This window comes from Euprymna scolopes, chromosome 25, assembly GCF_053919585.1.
Source record: "Euprymna scolopes isolate OS-2025 chromosome 25, ASM5391958v1, whole genome shotgun sequence".
In the NCBI taxonomy this organism is placed as follows: domain Eukaryota; kingdom Metazoa; phylum Mollusca; class Cephalopoda; order Sepiida; family Sepiolidae; genus Euprymna; species Euprymna scolopes.
The window spans coordinates 32095083-32111393 of NC_136506.1; the positions used below are offsets into that span (position 1 = coordinate 32095083).

The 16311-nt window shown below is 30.2% G+C and overlaps 1 protein-coding gene across 1 annotated transcript in view; it reads right to left on the reverse strand.

The window, feature by feature from the left end:
- Positions 1-16311, reverse strand: part of LOC145247313 (uncharacterized) — a 558870-nt gene that overhangs the window by 413359 nt on the left and 129200 nt on the right. The window contains exons 61-65 of the mRNA XM_080108949.1: positions 16214-16255; positions 11237-11308; positions 8267-8314; positions 7504-7938; positions 7232-7267 (exon numbers count right to left, since the gene is read on the reverse strand). Of these exons, the coding sequence (XP_079965075.1) occupies positions 7232-7267; positions 7504-7938; positions 8267-8314; positions 11237-11308; positions 16214-16255 (633 nt within the window). The remainder of the gene's footprint in view (positions 1-7231; positions 7268-7503; positions 7939-8266; positions 8315-11236; positions 11309-16213; positions 16256-16311) is intronic.

Sequence of the window (16311 nt, forward strand, 5' to 3'; positions counted from 1 at the left end):
CTGTATTAATTTGGAAAAATGCTGAGTCATTCACCTAAATATTTCGGAAATTATATCACTTACTGAACCTCACTGCTTGACGAGTCTGTAGTGAGGCAAATGTTGCCTAATCACTAACCTCACGTTCCCTTCATATCTGACACTGCTTTATTTGTCTGTACTGAAGCAATGATTGCTTATCTCTAACCACATCTGCCCTTCTGAACGAGTTTATAATGAGGGAAAGATTACCTAATCCATTTTCACACCCCCATTTTAAATCAGCACTGCTTGATGAGTCTATAATGAAGCAAGGGTTACCTAATCTCTATCAGCACTTTCTCTTCTGAACCAGCACTGATCGATTAGTTAATGGTGAAGCAAGGGTTACCTAATCAATAATTGCACATTGATTTCAGTAATAGTAATTACTATTATTTTTTAGGTGATATACTTTAATAAATCAAAGTGGTCCATATACTGGATAGAGCAGGTATGTTTAAAGACCGTATTGCTCAGGAAAAAACATTACTATGATTTGTTACACTATTTATACAAAAAATTATACTCGACGTTGCCTGAGAGTCATACTAGTAATAATAAATGATCATTTTTCTCACTGGCATATGTCAATCAACAGAAAGTGCTCAATATCCTAGATAGAACAGGTTGCGTTGCCCAGGAAAAAAGCATCACCATATTTTGTTATTCTATTTCGTAGAAGAAAATCTACTTAACATTGCCTGGAATTCGTGATACTAATAATGCAGTATACTATCTGGTAAGTGGAATATATTAATCACAGAGTGCACAATATCTTAGATAAAGCAGGTGCATTTAAATGCGGTGTAGCCCAGGAAAAAGGACTTCTTTGTTTTTTTATTATTATGTTGTATACTGGTTATCAGAGACATTTTTGCCTGGGTGTCGTAAGAATAATAGTAAAGTATAATATCTGGTAAGTAATATACGATAGTGAATCAAAAGTGCTCAATATACTGCATAGAACAGATATGTTTTAAAGTCTGTATTACCCGAGAAAAACAACATCACTATTTTCTGTTGTACATTTTTACACAAGAAAATATATTTAGCATTGCTTAGGATTCATAATAGTAATAATACAGTATCATATCAGGAAACTGGTATATAGTAACAAAAAAAGTTCAATACCTGATGTAATGGAATAACTTAACATCCCTTCATAGATGAAATGAACTATGGATATATTGACCCTCTCACGTGACTGAGGCAGAAGGAAAAAAGACGGGAAGAGAATAAGAAAATATGTCGAGTAACTCTTATGTCACATGTATTTTCTTGTAAATAAACCCCTTCGTCTTTCACCCATAACCCCGTGTTTCTTGCTGAATTCTTATTTAAAGTAAGGATATAACAATATCCTAGACAGAGCAGGTGTGTTTAAACACTGCATTGTCTCAGAGGAAGAACTTCTTTGTCTTTTATTATTATGTTGTCTACTATATAAAGTACACAGTGTTGCCCAATACAAATAATAATATAGTAACATTGAATAAGTAGAATAAGTTAGTCAACCCAAAGTGCTCAATATCTTAGGTAGAGCAAATATGATTAATAGCTGCGTTTCCCGGGAAGAAAAACATCACTATGTTTGGTTATTGGATCGTATACAAGAAAAGCTACCTGGTGTTGTCATGGATTTATGATAGCAATAAGACATTACTATATCTTATAATTGGCACATAGTAATCAAAGAGTGATCAATATCGTAGATAGAGCAAATGTGTTAATCACAGCGTTGACTGGGAGAAAGGCTTTCTTTGTCATTTTTATGTTTTATACAATACAAAGTACATGGTGTTGCCTACAAGCTAAAATAGGAATAATACAACACTATATACGATACAGAGTAGAATTTAGTCAATTCAAAGTACTCACTATTCTGGATAGAGCAGATATGTTTAAAGGCCACACAGCCCAGGAAAAACAGCATCATTGTGTTTTGTGATACTATTTTATCCAAGAAATTTACTCGAATTTACATGGGACTCATAATAGTAATATTACAGTATTACATATGTAAGTATAAATCAGTGTGCGTATGAGCTTATGTTTAACGATTAGAAACTGTACAAGATACAATCTCAGAATCTACACAAGATATATGCTTATAATTTTTTAATCATTTTTTTTTATCAAGATTTCTTTACATTTATGTTAAAAAAAATTCAGCCATCTTTCAGTCAATCAAATTCTTCTTTATTTCCATTCATTTAGCTTCAATTTTTTATATTAATATTTTCATCCATATTTTTTTCATATATTTTGTTTTTATTCAATTTTCTTCATTCAATTTTTTACATTCATCCCTCCGTCTTTCATTCATCCCTCCGTCTTTCAAAAATTTCCCTTCATTCGTTTTTCTTCAGTCAATTTTTTTCATTCATTTTTCTTTCATTTTCTTAGTTTGCTATCATTCATTTTTCATTCAGTTTTCTTGCATTTATTTTATTCATTTAACCTTTTTTTTATTCATTTTTCATTAATTTTCTTTCATTTGGTTTAATTTATTTCTGCATTCAGATTTTTTATTCATTCATTTTTCTTTATTTAGTTTTTATTCCATTGTTTTCATTCACTATTTTATTCATTTTATTTTTATTTTATTTCAATTTTCTTCATTCAATTATTTTCATTCATTTTTCTTTCCTTCATTTATTTTTATTCATTTTTCGTTCATTTTCTCCTATTTCAAGTAGTCCCAAATATTTAAGTATCCATCTTGATAACCCATCGCCGTAATTTATCTTCATTGATGGTATGTATTCTATTTTAAAATTATAATTCAAAAGAATTACGCTCCAACGTTGTAGTTGATTTGCTATGTGCATTTATACACCTTTTCTTGAACCAAACCAGTGGTTTGTAATCTGCTTTCAGAATAAACAGAGTTCTGTATAGAAATCTGGGAAACATTTTTCTGTTTAAATTATTACTTAACTTTTTTTTCAATTTGACTGTAATTTCATTCCATGGATAGGAACATTCTCGAGGCATGTACTTTTGGGTTTGTAGATACACTATTGAATTTGTGAAGCAATTCGGCACATAGACCCTTACTGCTAGCATCTGCCGCTACCATGATTTTCGTTTTTTTTAAATCAAAATATGCCAATGATAAGTCTGCTACCAAACAGTTTTTTTAAAAAATTTTTTCAAACACCTATTTGCATTCTTTTGACTATATTCACGTTATGCCATTTTTATCAAATCATTTAATGGTGCTCTCAAATCTATAGCAACTTACTAATCCTAAGAAAGCCTGCAAGGTTATCAAGTGTGAGCATATGCTTAATAGCTTCAGCTCTTTCTAGATCTGACTTTCCTCCTTTACTTTCAAACATCTGTCCTGAACATTTTATCTACTTTAAGAAAAATTCGCAATTTTCCGAACTCCTCTTAAATCTGTATTCTTCAATTCTCTGAAATACTGCTCTTATATGGGCTTTGTGTTGCATCTCATTTTCGCTTTTAACCAAAATATCATTCAAATATGTGATTGCATATTCAACACCCGCCAACATTGTGTCCATTATTTGTTGGAATAGGCTTAGAGCTACCTTCAATCCAAAAGGGATAATTAAGTTTAAAAATTACTTTATGTGTATTTATTGTTAGGTACTTCGAACATTCTTCACTAAATTTAACCTGAAGGTAAGTTTCCGACAAATCTAATTTTGACAACACTCTACTACCGTTTAATTTCGTGAAAATCTCTTCTGGAGATGGCAGGGGACATGCATGATCTTTCAAAAAGTAATTCAATTCAGTCGAAATATTAGCGCATACTCTGATTTTTTAGTCTTTCTTTTTTATATATACTCTTGGTGACATCCGAAATTTTGAAATTATGCCATTTTTTCTACCTTTCTAATTCCTTATGAATTGCGCCTAGTGCCACAAATGGTATTTTCTGTTGCGTATAAAAATCGGTTTAACATTTTCTTATAATTCGAAGTGAACTTTTGTTTTTGTGTACAAACCGTGTCCTGAAAAAACGCGAGGGAATTCGCTTTTCACATCCGTAATACATTTTTCTGTTTGTTTCATTTTATGTCTATAAATTACGCTAATTTTGTTACAGACCGAATTAATCTGTAGTTCCCATAAGTTGAACAGTATAATTCAATCTAACCTGAAAAGATTTTGTGAACCCAGAAGTACATATATTTTTGATGTGTGAATTTTTCTTATGAGCGACACATTACAATTCAGTTCTTTGAATTTTAACTTTGTACCTGGTACTCCTCTCGCAATCTTTTCTGTGTTCGTTAACTATAGGCAACCTATATTTTTCACATTTGTTCATTTAGTACTCATGTCCCCACTTCCTAAATCGAGTAACAATTCTACAGTCTGTTCATTTATTTTATATCTACGTTATTTCTTCTTTTACCTTCCTTCATTCCGTTATTAGACAAAACTACGTTCACCTTCGACTGTGACTTTTTTTTAAGTCTCTGTTTCGTCAGATAATGTGAACTTTCATGGTCTACGCACTCACAATTAAAACATATTTTATTCCTAAAGAAACAGTCTTTTTATATGCTTTTCACCACATGCACTGCATATAACAATTCTTTCTTTATTTAGATTCGACTTTTGTCTTGCAGTCTGTATTCGTGGTATTCTTTTCTCTTCACTCTGATTATTACCTTTTTAAATATTTATTAGACGCTGGCATTCATTCATCCATTATCTTTTGTAGCGTAACATTTGGATCCTGTTACATACTGCTAAGAATTCTTGTCGTAATGTTTTTATTCTTTGGTGCCGTTAAACCTTGGACAAAAATGAAAGGTTTGAACTTGTTGCTTGATAATTGCGTCAAATTAAATGTCCCACGCTGCATTCACCATATTAGCAGACGTAACAAAATCATCGTCTTCATTGTTTTCAGTACGAAAATATGCTGCAAACAGTGAACCAATATCTGGGTAGTATTTATATTCTGATAGTGAATCTAAGATTCCTTCAGCTGAAAAAATCCTTGAACCTATTGAATTTGTGATTCTAGACAATAATTCTTCCAAAACTAATTTTTTTTTTTTGCCTGTTGTTTGAATAACTTTTCAAACATCTCTTGTTGTTGGAGTTAGAATTGTTAGTATTGTTTCAAAGTAGCTTGAATCACTTTAACCAATTCTGTAATCTGTTACATTTTTTTGTTTTGTATGAATCTTTGAGAAAAAATATTAATCCAATTTGTGTAGACAGCAACTTTTTTTAACGTGAGAAAGAGGGAAAATTTTTACTTTCCATAAGTATTGAATAAAAATCTTTTTATATGTTCCTCGTTAAGTAAAGAAAAAAAAACTGAGGAGAAAAATATACTCACTTTCTGTAAGTGATGATGACTTGCTAACATTCTTTGTAAGTTTTTCTTTTTTTGCGATGTTGTTTCGATTAGTTCATCATTAGACTGTTTTCTATCTTGTGGAATTTGTTTTGAATCCTTTTGTTCCCACTGATATAATCCTGGGAAAGGGATATATATCGTTTGAAGTAGCTGAGCAGCCTTACTTTATGTTGAATAATAAATATGGCATGCTGCAATATAAACGAGTATCATAGTCGAAATGGAGTTCTTAGCAGGTTTAGGTACTTTTCGATATCTCTCCAAATGTCCCTACCAGCCAGTATTCATGGCTTAACCAGCCAATCACAATATTGCAGGAGGAAAGACCCGGATATACTTATATTCGTAGCATCATTCATTCATTTTACTTTATTCATTCACTTTCTTTCATTTCTCTTTCACTCATTTTCTTAATTTGTTTTGAAACATTTTTTGCATTCATTTTCCTCCATGTAATTTTTAAAAATTCATTTTCATCCATCTTTCTTTCATTTATTTTTATTCATTTATTTTCCTTCAATTTTCTTCATTAATTTTTCATTTTTCATTTTCCTTCATCAATTTTCATTAATTTTCTCTAATTTGTTTTTTGCAATTCTTTTTTTATTTATTTTCCATTGTTTTTTTTATTCATTTTTCATTCTATTTTTATTCACTTCCTTTTCATTTATTTTTCACTAGAGGAGGAGAAGCAGTCATAAAATATGCTTAAATATATTTTAATTCAAGCAGATTTCGTATTTATGTATATAACCAATTCTCTATTAAATTACATTGTACCTAACATATAGTACTGATTTCAAAAGATAAAAAAAAATATGACTTGCATGCTATCAGCTAGAATCGGAACCAAAACATTTGGCACTCCAGCCATGTTCCCTACCATTTAAGGTACCGGCAGATAGAAAAGAAAGATTGAAAATTAAACCATTTCAAGCTAAAAATTTGCGCATGCGCAAAAGTAATAGAAATATGTCGGCAAGTTGAAATATACATTTTGCATTTCAATTTGCTAACATATATCTGAATGCATTATTCATCAATCTGAACAAAGATTTTACTCGTTATAAACCATGTTTTGTAGTCATGAAACCATCTTCCCAGATATCATCACTTCCTTTTTGGAGAACTAGTGAAAATACAGTACCTGTTCTGTGATCCTGATATCATCATTACAGGGATGACCATCAATATTTTTAGAGACGGGAGGGGGCAAGGTATTAGTTGTTCTTTATACGTTATCATTATACAATTATTGCTTTATTTGATATTCCTTTATCTTTTTCTTTAGTGGAGTGGAGGGTAGTGTAGTAATTCTTTTGTGGTCATACGACAATCCTCCCAGGCATCGTCTCCTCTTTTTTTAGTAATAAGTGATAATGTACTGCCTGTTTTGTTGTTCTGATACCATCATTACAGTGATTACTTTACTCTTTTTTGGAAGTGGAGGGGGGTGATAGTGTATTATTTTTCTGTTGTCAGCAGACCATTCTCCCAGGGATCATCCCTGCCTTTTTTCTGAATTATAAATACTGTACTATTTATTCGGTGGTCATGATACTATAATTACAGGGATTAACATAATATTTTTTTTGGGGGGGGGTAGTATAGTAAAGATCATCCTCCTAGGTATGATCTCCTCCTTTTTGATATTACTAATTTAGTGATAAAAACACTTATCCATTCATCGAATCTTCAAAGAATAACATCATTTCTCTTCAAATTATGGTGGTGTGAGGCAGTTATGTAGAGGTATTTGTTATGTTATCGTGCAAAAATTAATGAATAAACCATGAAATATGTATTTGATAAAATAATTTATACAATGTTCAAAAATATAAATCCACTTACTTGGTGTGGTAGTTGTCGTTTTAGTTGTTTGAGATGCTGTAAATAAAGAAATTAAAATAGCAACATTATGTGAGAAATATTTAACATTTTATGATTAATAAATTAGTCATTCTAAGCAAAATATGAGTAAATTCTTTTCTATAAACAAGAAATATGATAAAGTTAAAATTAGATGATTAAAATACAACAGGTTTACCATGACAGGGATAACATTTATGTATAGAATTTGTAAAATATACATAAAAGACTGTCAAAATATGAAATATCCTTACTTGGCAAATGGAAACATGCTTCAACATCCAAGTTTACTTTGTAGTTTGGATTCTGATCATCTTCTTTTTCTTCCAAAATCACCTTGATTGCAGTCACTTTGTCAAATGTAGTTGAGATGAATGGTCCAGTGATTTTATTGGCACCAGGAAGTGGTTCGAAATTTTCAGATCCTGGACGTTGTACAAGAATTGTGATTTTCTTTGCATTACCGCTCACATCAACCTTGATCAGTTCTACTCCTTCAGGGTCATCGGTCAGTTTTACTGTGATGCTGGGTTTCGGGTCAGTGGATTCAGTTGGTGCTGGTACAATCCATCCAGGGCCTTCAGGTCTGACATCACTTACAGGAGAGTTTGGTGTGTCTGGTGTTCCACTAATGAAAGCATCAGGAATGAGGCTTTCATCATCCATACCTTTAGTAGATTCACATCGAACTGGAATTGGAACAAAAATAAAACAATAAGAAAATGTTCATTTAACAATGTGAAAATAAAAATACTCAATAAATTCATGGTCGTATTCCACCCTCTTTATTTAACAATATTTTTTCAGTACTGATAAAATATTATAGAAGCAAAAGAAACTAGAGCACATATGTTGTTTAGGAATTTTGGAGATGAAAATTAATAATGTATATTATTTAGAATATTCAGATCATTATTCTCATATTTTTTGTTATATTCACAGTATTTTGCTCAATGTAATGGTCATCCATAGCCTACTTGTCTTAATTCTGAAATTATCAGTTTCTTAATTTCTCACCTGATTTTGTTGTAGTATGTCCTGATGTTGTGGTTATTTTAGGTGTCACTGTTAGGAGGAAGAAAAGAAAGCAAATTTTGTTATATGTTAATTTTTTGAAAAGGTTTAGTGCAGATCATATCATAGAAAATAGTTGCAAATCGGAAGACGGAAATTGTGAAATAGATAATGTATAATAGATAATATGGACAGATAGATATATTTCTCTGTCTCTCTATCTGTCCGTTCCATTTTTTGCCAGGAATTACTGGGTGTATCTGGCTGTAATCTTGTTTTAACTTTTGTTATGACACGGTGCAATGAACCATATATTATAGTATCCATTTGATTCACAGTTAGAGATAATAGGGATTAATCATCATAATACTGTACTATATTTCATCTTGACATTTGTACTACATTTCATCTTGACATTTGTACTATATTTCATCTTGACATTTGTACTACATTTCATCTTGACATTTGTACTACATTTCATCTTGACATTTGTACTATATTTCATCTTGACATTTGTACTACATTTCATCTTGACATTTGTACTATATTTCATCTTGACATTTGTACTACATTTCATCTTGACATTTGTACTATATTTCATCTTGACATTTGTACTATATTTCATCTTGACATTTGTACTACATTTCATCTTGACATTTGTACTACATTTCATCTTGACATTTGTACTACATTTCATCTTGACATTTGTACTATATTTCATCTTGACATTTGTACTATATTTCATCTTGACATTTGTACTACATTTCATCTTGACATTTGTACTACATTTCATCTTGACATTTGTACTACATTTCATCTTGATATTTGTACTACATTTCATCTTGACATTTGTACTACATTTCATCTTGACATTTGTACTATATTTCATCTTGACATTTGTACTATATTTCATCTTGACATTTGTACTACATTTCATCTTGACATTTGTACTATATTTCATCTTGACATTTGTACTACATTTCATCTTGACATTTGTACTACATTTCATCTTGACATTTGTACTACATTTCATCTTGACATTTGTACTATATTTCATCTTGACATTTGTACTATATTTCATCTTGACATTTGTACTATATTTCATCTTGACATTTGTACTATATTTCATCTTGACATTTGTACTACATTTCATCTTGACATTTGTACTACATTTCATCTTGACATTTGTACTACATTTCATCTTGACATTTGTACTATATTTCATCTTGACATTTGTACTACATTTCATCTTGACATTTGTACTACATTTCATCTTGACATTTGTACTATATTTCATCTTGACATTTGTACTACATTTCATCTTGACATTTGTACTATATTTCATCTTGACATTTGTACTACATTTCATCTTGACATTTGTACTACATTTCATCTTGACATTTGTACTACATTTCATCTTGACATTTGTACTATATTTCATCTTGACATTTGTACTACATTTCATCTTGACATTTGTACTACATTTCATCTTGACATTTGTACTATATTTCATCTTGACATTTGTACTACATTTCATCTTGACATTTGTACTACATTTCATCTTGACATTTGTACTACATTTCATCTTGACATTTGTACTATATTTCATCTTGACATTTGTACTATATTTCATCTTGACATTTGTACTATATTTCATCTTGACATTTGTACTACATTTCATCTTGACATTTGTACTACATTTCATCTTGACATTTGTAACATTTTCTTATTTCGAAAAGCTTCTATAATACAAAACACACTATCAAAGCATAGTTACATCCTTGATTATGTTATTAATCAGAAATAAAACCGTCAAAATGTATTTCTAATTTGGGTTGTGCGAAGTGTGGACATTGGCTCAGATAACAAATTTGTGCAGAATAAACTGAAGCTCTTTAAATTTCAGTCTGAAAGAATAAAACTACTTAAGCACATGATCTTAAATATGTTAAGAAGTCCTTCATATGATGTTTGAGAGCAGACCATTTAATAGCATGTGGTATCAAATCAAGAACTGGTTCTACAAGGCCAGTGTTAAATTTCTTTAGCTCAAAAAGTAGAATCATCACGTTTAGTTCAATAAGAATGACCCTCAAATCAACATGGTTCAGGAAGAAATAAACATATTTCACCAATGATACATTGGCATATATGTATGGTGCCTGTGACAAAGACTGTCAATGACTGGTCTAACCAGCTACAGATCTAGAGGCAACCAATTACACAAGTTAAAAATGGGGAGGGTAGCGAACTTTTTAGAACGAATGGAAATAATTTGTCTAGTGTGTCATATTTGAAGCAAGACTTACAAAAGTATATTTGGGCTGTAAAGTGATATGGTGCTCATGAACGGGCAGTGCAATTCTGTAAGGATTGATATTTTCTATAAAGAAGTTGTAATCACCATATATATCCATAAAATAAGAAAATAAAATAATTTAATTATATGTGATTGCATTGGTCAGTATGATCAGCTAAAAATATGCAAAACTAATACAAAACAGCAGCAAACAATTAAAACTTTGTAAATGTGAAAATTATATCATCTTCAACAAGCAGGGCCGCAAATCTAACTTTCTACTATCGCACTCACCTCCTCCAAATCCAAAGTTGCATTAACTTGTAGAAAATAAATGTGTGTGTGTGTGTGTGTGTGTTTTAATTTCTAGGATGAGATTTACTATTGGGCATAATAGCCAGGGAGGATAAAAGATGAACATATCAAGATATTTAAGTTGACAAGTATCTTGAACTTTTTTTTCTACCCACGTCAATAATCTGTGACACTTCTGTTCTAACATGGAGTAAATGACGTCTTACTTTTTTAAATTTCCAAACTGCATAATACTATAACTACAAGACTAAGTTCTAATCTTATTTGCAATTTCTTCATCCTGAATTACAGATTTTTGTAAAAGCATGTAATGCTGTATATTATGTAGATTTTTGTTATGTAGTTGTTACATATTTTACCTGTGCTACTCAATGGCGTTGATGTTATTGTCGGGGTTCCTGTTGGAATAGATCCGGTCGTCGTTGTTGGTACTACAATATAAAATAAATTAATATCTTAGAATCGCTTTTAAAAATATATGTTAATGTGGAATGAATTATTCTAAGTGAATAAAATAAAGAAAAATTATTCTGGCGCTTATGTCAATGGATACTTAAATCTAAGGGAGATAACCTGCATAGATATAGCAAAAATAAGTATATTTTGCTAGATATAATTTGCAACGCTTATTAATTAACGTACACAAAACAAAAAGTAAACCTGTTACAATGAAACGATGGTAATTAATCAAAAACAAAAATTAAATAAACTTGTTAATGAAAATAAAAAATAAACCTTTTGAAGGTGATTTTGAAGTATTTAAACTGTCAATTAAAAATTTTTTTAAACGAAAATAAAAAATAGGAAATTTGTTTTTCTTTATTCTAGGTCAGCGTCAGGATGATTAAAACTTTTTTGAAGGAGATTTTGAAGTATATAAACCGTCAATTTCTGGCTATGATGAAAGTTTAATTTTTTTTTCTATTCTGTAATTTCACCTAGCAATTTAATATACAAAATATACCGTAAAAATTGAATTTAATAATAAAATCTTGCACTGTCCTTTCTCTACTTGAGTACCTGTATTGTCAAAACTCTTATCATAAAAAAATTAAATAAATAATAATTATCCATAAAATTTAAAATGTACAAAAATATATAAAAAAGGAAAAAATAACGACGTTCAAAGATTCTGACCAAAACAAAGTGTCCGTTTTTTTTTCTCTTAAATAAACGAAGCATTTTTCATTGGCTAATTTGGAGAACAACTTCTTGATTGTTATTGACGGTTTAAATACTTCAAAATCTCCTTCAAAAAGTTTTTTTTTCATTAATTAACAAGTTTATTTAATTTTGTTTTTGATTAATTGCCATCATTTCAAACAAATTTATTTAATTTTGTAGTTGATTAATTAACATTATTTCATTGTAACAGGTTGTTTACTTTTGTTTTGCGTACGTTAATTAATAAGTTTATTTTGTTAATTAACATTGTTATATTTTAAGTTTGTAGATTAACTTGTTTTATTTTTTTTTTTTTTGTTAAAATTTCCGGGACTAACTTCACCCGGCGCTTGCCGGTATAATATTCATGTATTTTTTTTTTTTACTGCTTAGTGCTTCTTCGCCGGCTTCGGCAATTTCTGGGATTAACCTCATTCAGTTTGATCACTAACTTGTTTCCTTTTTGTAAACTGCTTCAGCAATTTCCAGAACTCGGCTACAGTAGTTGTATAATCATTTTTTTTTTCATTTAACATGCTTTCATTGTTGTACTGATCATTTCAGCGTCGCAAATTATACCTTGCAAAATATGCTTACTTTTGCTATGTCTATGCTGGTTATCTCCCTTAGATTTAAGTATCCGTTGACATAAACGCCATCATTCTTCAGTTATAGAATAAAAAAAAAATTGTAATGTTGTGCATGAAATTAATATAACAATGTAGAAATAAATGTGTTAAAATATAGTATATTTTGGAAACTGTTATCTACATAATATACTAAAACTACGATAATTTTGATTTCTGGCTTGTTTGCAAATTGAATATTTTAGCTGCTGGAAATAAGAAGTGATATAAATAAAGGATAGGAGAGAAGTCGTAAAAGAATGAGAATGACTTGAATATTTAACTGCTTAAAATCAATAATTCCATTTCTTTATTATTTATGTCATTTAATTACGTTTGGTGATGCAAGTCACATAAGGTGAAATATCTATCTATATTACAGATGGGAACAAGAGTACTCATTCATTCTCAAGCAACACCAAGTGAGAATTTAGTATTCATTTTATTGTTGAAATGTTCAAATTTCACATAAAAACAGATTTTATATATCTATATCAGATATTATAAATTTTATATAGGTTTTAAAATATCAAATTTCTAATGATGAGAAATAACAATGTATGAAAAGAAATCGTATGATCTTAGATTTGATTTGTTTTATAGCATTTCAGCTCTTTTCAGGTTATTTTTATGGTAAGCCACTGGCGTAGCTAGAGGGGGGGCGGCATTTTGAGAGGGTAAAAATAGAAAGTAGAAAAATAAATAAAAATAAACAAAAGTTAAAAAATATGAAATTTTATACCAAAAAGGTTGTAAAAAATCGGAATTTTGGGGGGTATCGGAATCAGAAAAAATGTGTCCCTATTTTCTGAGCGTCAGGGGGGGGGGCGGCATGGAGGCGCCATTTTGAGATGGTAAAAGGGGATAATCGAAAAAAATGCTAACAAAAAATCTGAAATTCATATTATTGTTGAAATGTTCAAATTTCACATAAAAACAGATTTTATATATCTATATCAGATATTATAAATTTTATATAGGTTTTAAAATATCAAATTTCTAATTATGAGAAATGACAATGTATGAAATAAATCGTATGATCTTAGATTTGATTTGTTTTATAGCATTTCAGCTCTTTTCAGGTTATTTTTATGGTAAGCTCAGTCATTTGGGAAACGTTTTTATGCTTTAAGTATTTAATATCTTCAGATATGTTTTCATATTGTACAGTTCCACATAATTCATCACATGCAGTTATTTTTAGATATTACCTTATGATTATATACTTTAATAATATTTGTAGTTTTTCTATTAATCCCACCTTAACATATTTTCATATTGGCTCACTGCTTTTAGAAAAGATTGTCTATTAGGCTGACAAGAGGGTTCTAGCAAAATTTTTAATCTTGAGTTACAATTATGTATTTTCAAATAAGTTTTCGTTATAATACCTTTATTTTATATATAATTTTAAAGAGCGTTTTTACTATATCTAATCGTTTAAATTACAATCGTTTTAAAACAATTATGTCTTCTTTTCAGAATGTTGAATGAAAGATATAAAATAATCAAATTCCCACAATGGTCTTATTTCAATGAAGTTAGGCCGAAAATGCTGCTGAAACAGCTTGCGATATCAACGAATCGTTTGGCCTAGGAACCACTATTGAACGCAAAATGGTGGTTTAAGAAATTTCGTGATGGCGACAAGAGTCTTGAAGATGATGAGCACAGTAGTCGGCCATCGGATGTTGACAATAATTAATTAAGAGCCTTAGTCGAAGCCAATCCATGCACAACTGTTTGAGAACTTGCTTCTGAATTAGACATAATATATGCAACGATTTCCAACCACTTGAAAGAGATTGAAAAGACAAAAAACTTGATGGGTGCTTTACGAATTGAACGACAACCAAAAGAAACGCTGTTATGAAGTGTCATTTTCCCTTCTTTTACACAAGAACGATCCGTTTCACGATCAAGTTGTGATTTGCAATGAAAAGTGGGTTCTTTATGACAACTGTCAACAATAAACTCAGTGATTAGACGCCGACAAGGCTCCACAACACTCCCTGAAACCAGGGTTGCATTAAAAGAAGATCATGCTGATTGTTTGGTAGTCTTCGATCGGTTTCGTCTATTACAGTTTTTGAATATAGGTGAAACTATTACGGTGAAAAAGTACTGTCAACAAATGGATGAAATGCATCAGAAACTTCAGTCAACAGAAAAGGCCCAATTCTCGTTCACGACAATGCCAACTACATGCTGCTAAACTGACCCTGCCTCATTCGCCTTATTCTTCAGCCCTCTCGCCTACCGACTACCACTTTTTTAAGCATCTAGACAACTTTCTGCATGAAAAATACTTAAAAAAACCCAAGCGATATCAAAAACGTCTTCATCGACTTCATCACCACCAGAATGCAAGATTTTTATGTTACTGGCATAAATAGACTTGTTTTGTGTAAGCAAAAGTGTGTTGATTCTGATGGTGCTACTTTTGATCAATTAATTTTTGTTTGAACCAAGATATGTTCATCTGAATGTAAAAGTTAAAAACCCCAAGAACTTTCTTGTCAACCTGATAATACCTATGCTAGTTTTTTCAAACAACTTTTTCATTTGGTTAGTGTTTTTGGCTTCTTATTTGGTGGTATATGAATCTTTGCAAATTTAATTATTATATTAGAAATATATTAATACTTTTAAGATCGTTAAATAACTATTTTTAATGTAAATTTATGCATATAAGATCAAATACAATTTCATATTATACCAGGAATTATTCTATTTAAACCATAGTCATTATCATATTCGGTTAATATCTCTTAAACATGCGCGAATATGTTTGACTGAGTTTAGAAATTGACTTCTAAATTAACATATTTATGACTGAGTTTTAATTTATCTTCCTTCTATCTCAAGTTCATTCTTATCACTTCTGCACATATTTTCTTTGATCTTACTCTGTCAACAAACCCTATTACCTTCAACTTTTCTACATTTCCTAATCGAAGACATTTCATCCATTCTTTTAACATGATCAAACAAATAGAATTTCCTGTTCTATCCTAATTTAACCATCTTTCTCTAAGGTCATCACATATAAGTTTGTCTTTAAAACTCACATTAGACATCCATCATATGATTCTTATATCATTTCTACCCACGCAATACATAGCCTCAATCCTCACCAGCCAGATTTCACTTCTCTTCATGATCACACTGTAGACACATGTCTGAAAGACGTTTTCCTTAATTGGCTGCAGTAATAACACTCGAATCACAATGGGCGCAATAATATCAATGTGAAATATCTATCTTCATGGATTAAAAACGGTTTCAGTTTCAAATTGCATATAGTGACAACATTGTGGAATGGTTTTATTTTTAATGTTGATTGATATTGTAAACTGAACCTTTATCTGAAAACTTTAATCAAGATTTTTCTTTTATTTGGAAAGCAAAATATTTTATATATAATCTGATTTTCTACATTTTATTAAATATTTTGTTTTTTTGTTTGTACCAAAATAGAATAAATTTATAAAAAAAATCATGAATAAATCATCAATAATTTTCTCAAAATATAAATCCACTTACCTGCTGTGGTAGTTTTCTTTGTAAATGTTGTTATGGGAGATGCTGAAAATTAATATATAGTCACAATTGCAACATTACTGGAGAAATAGTTGAAAAAT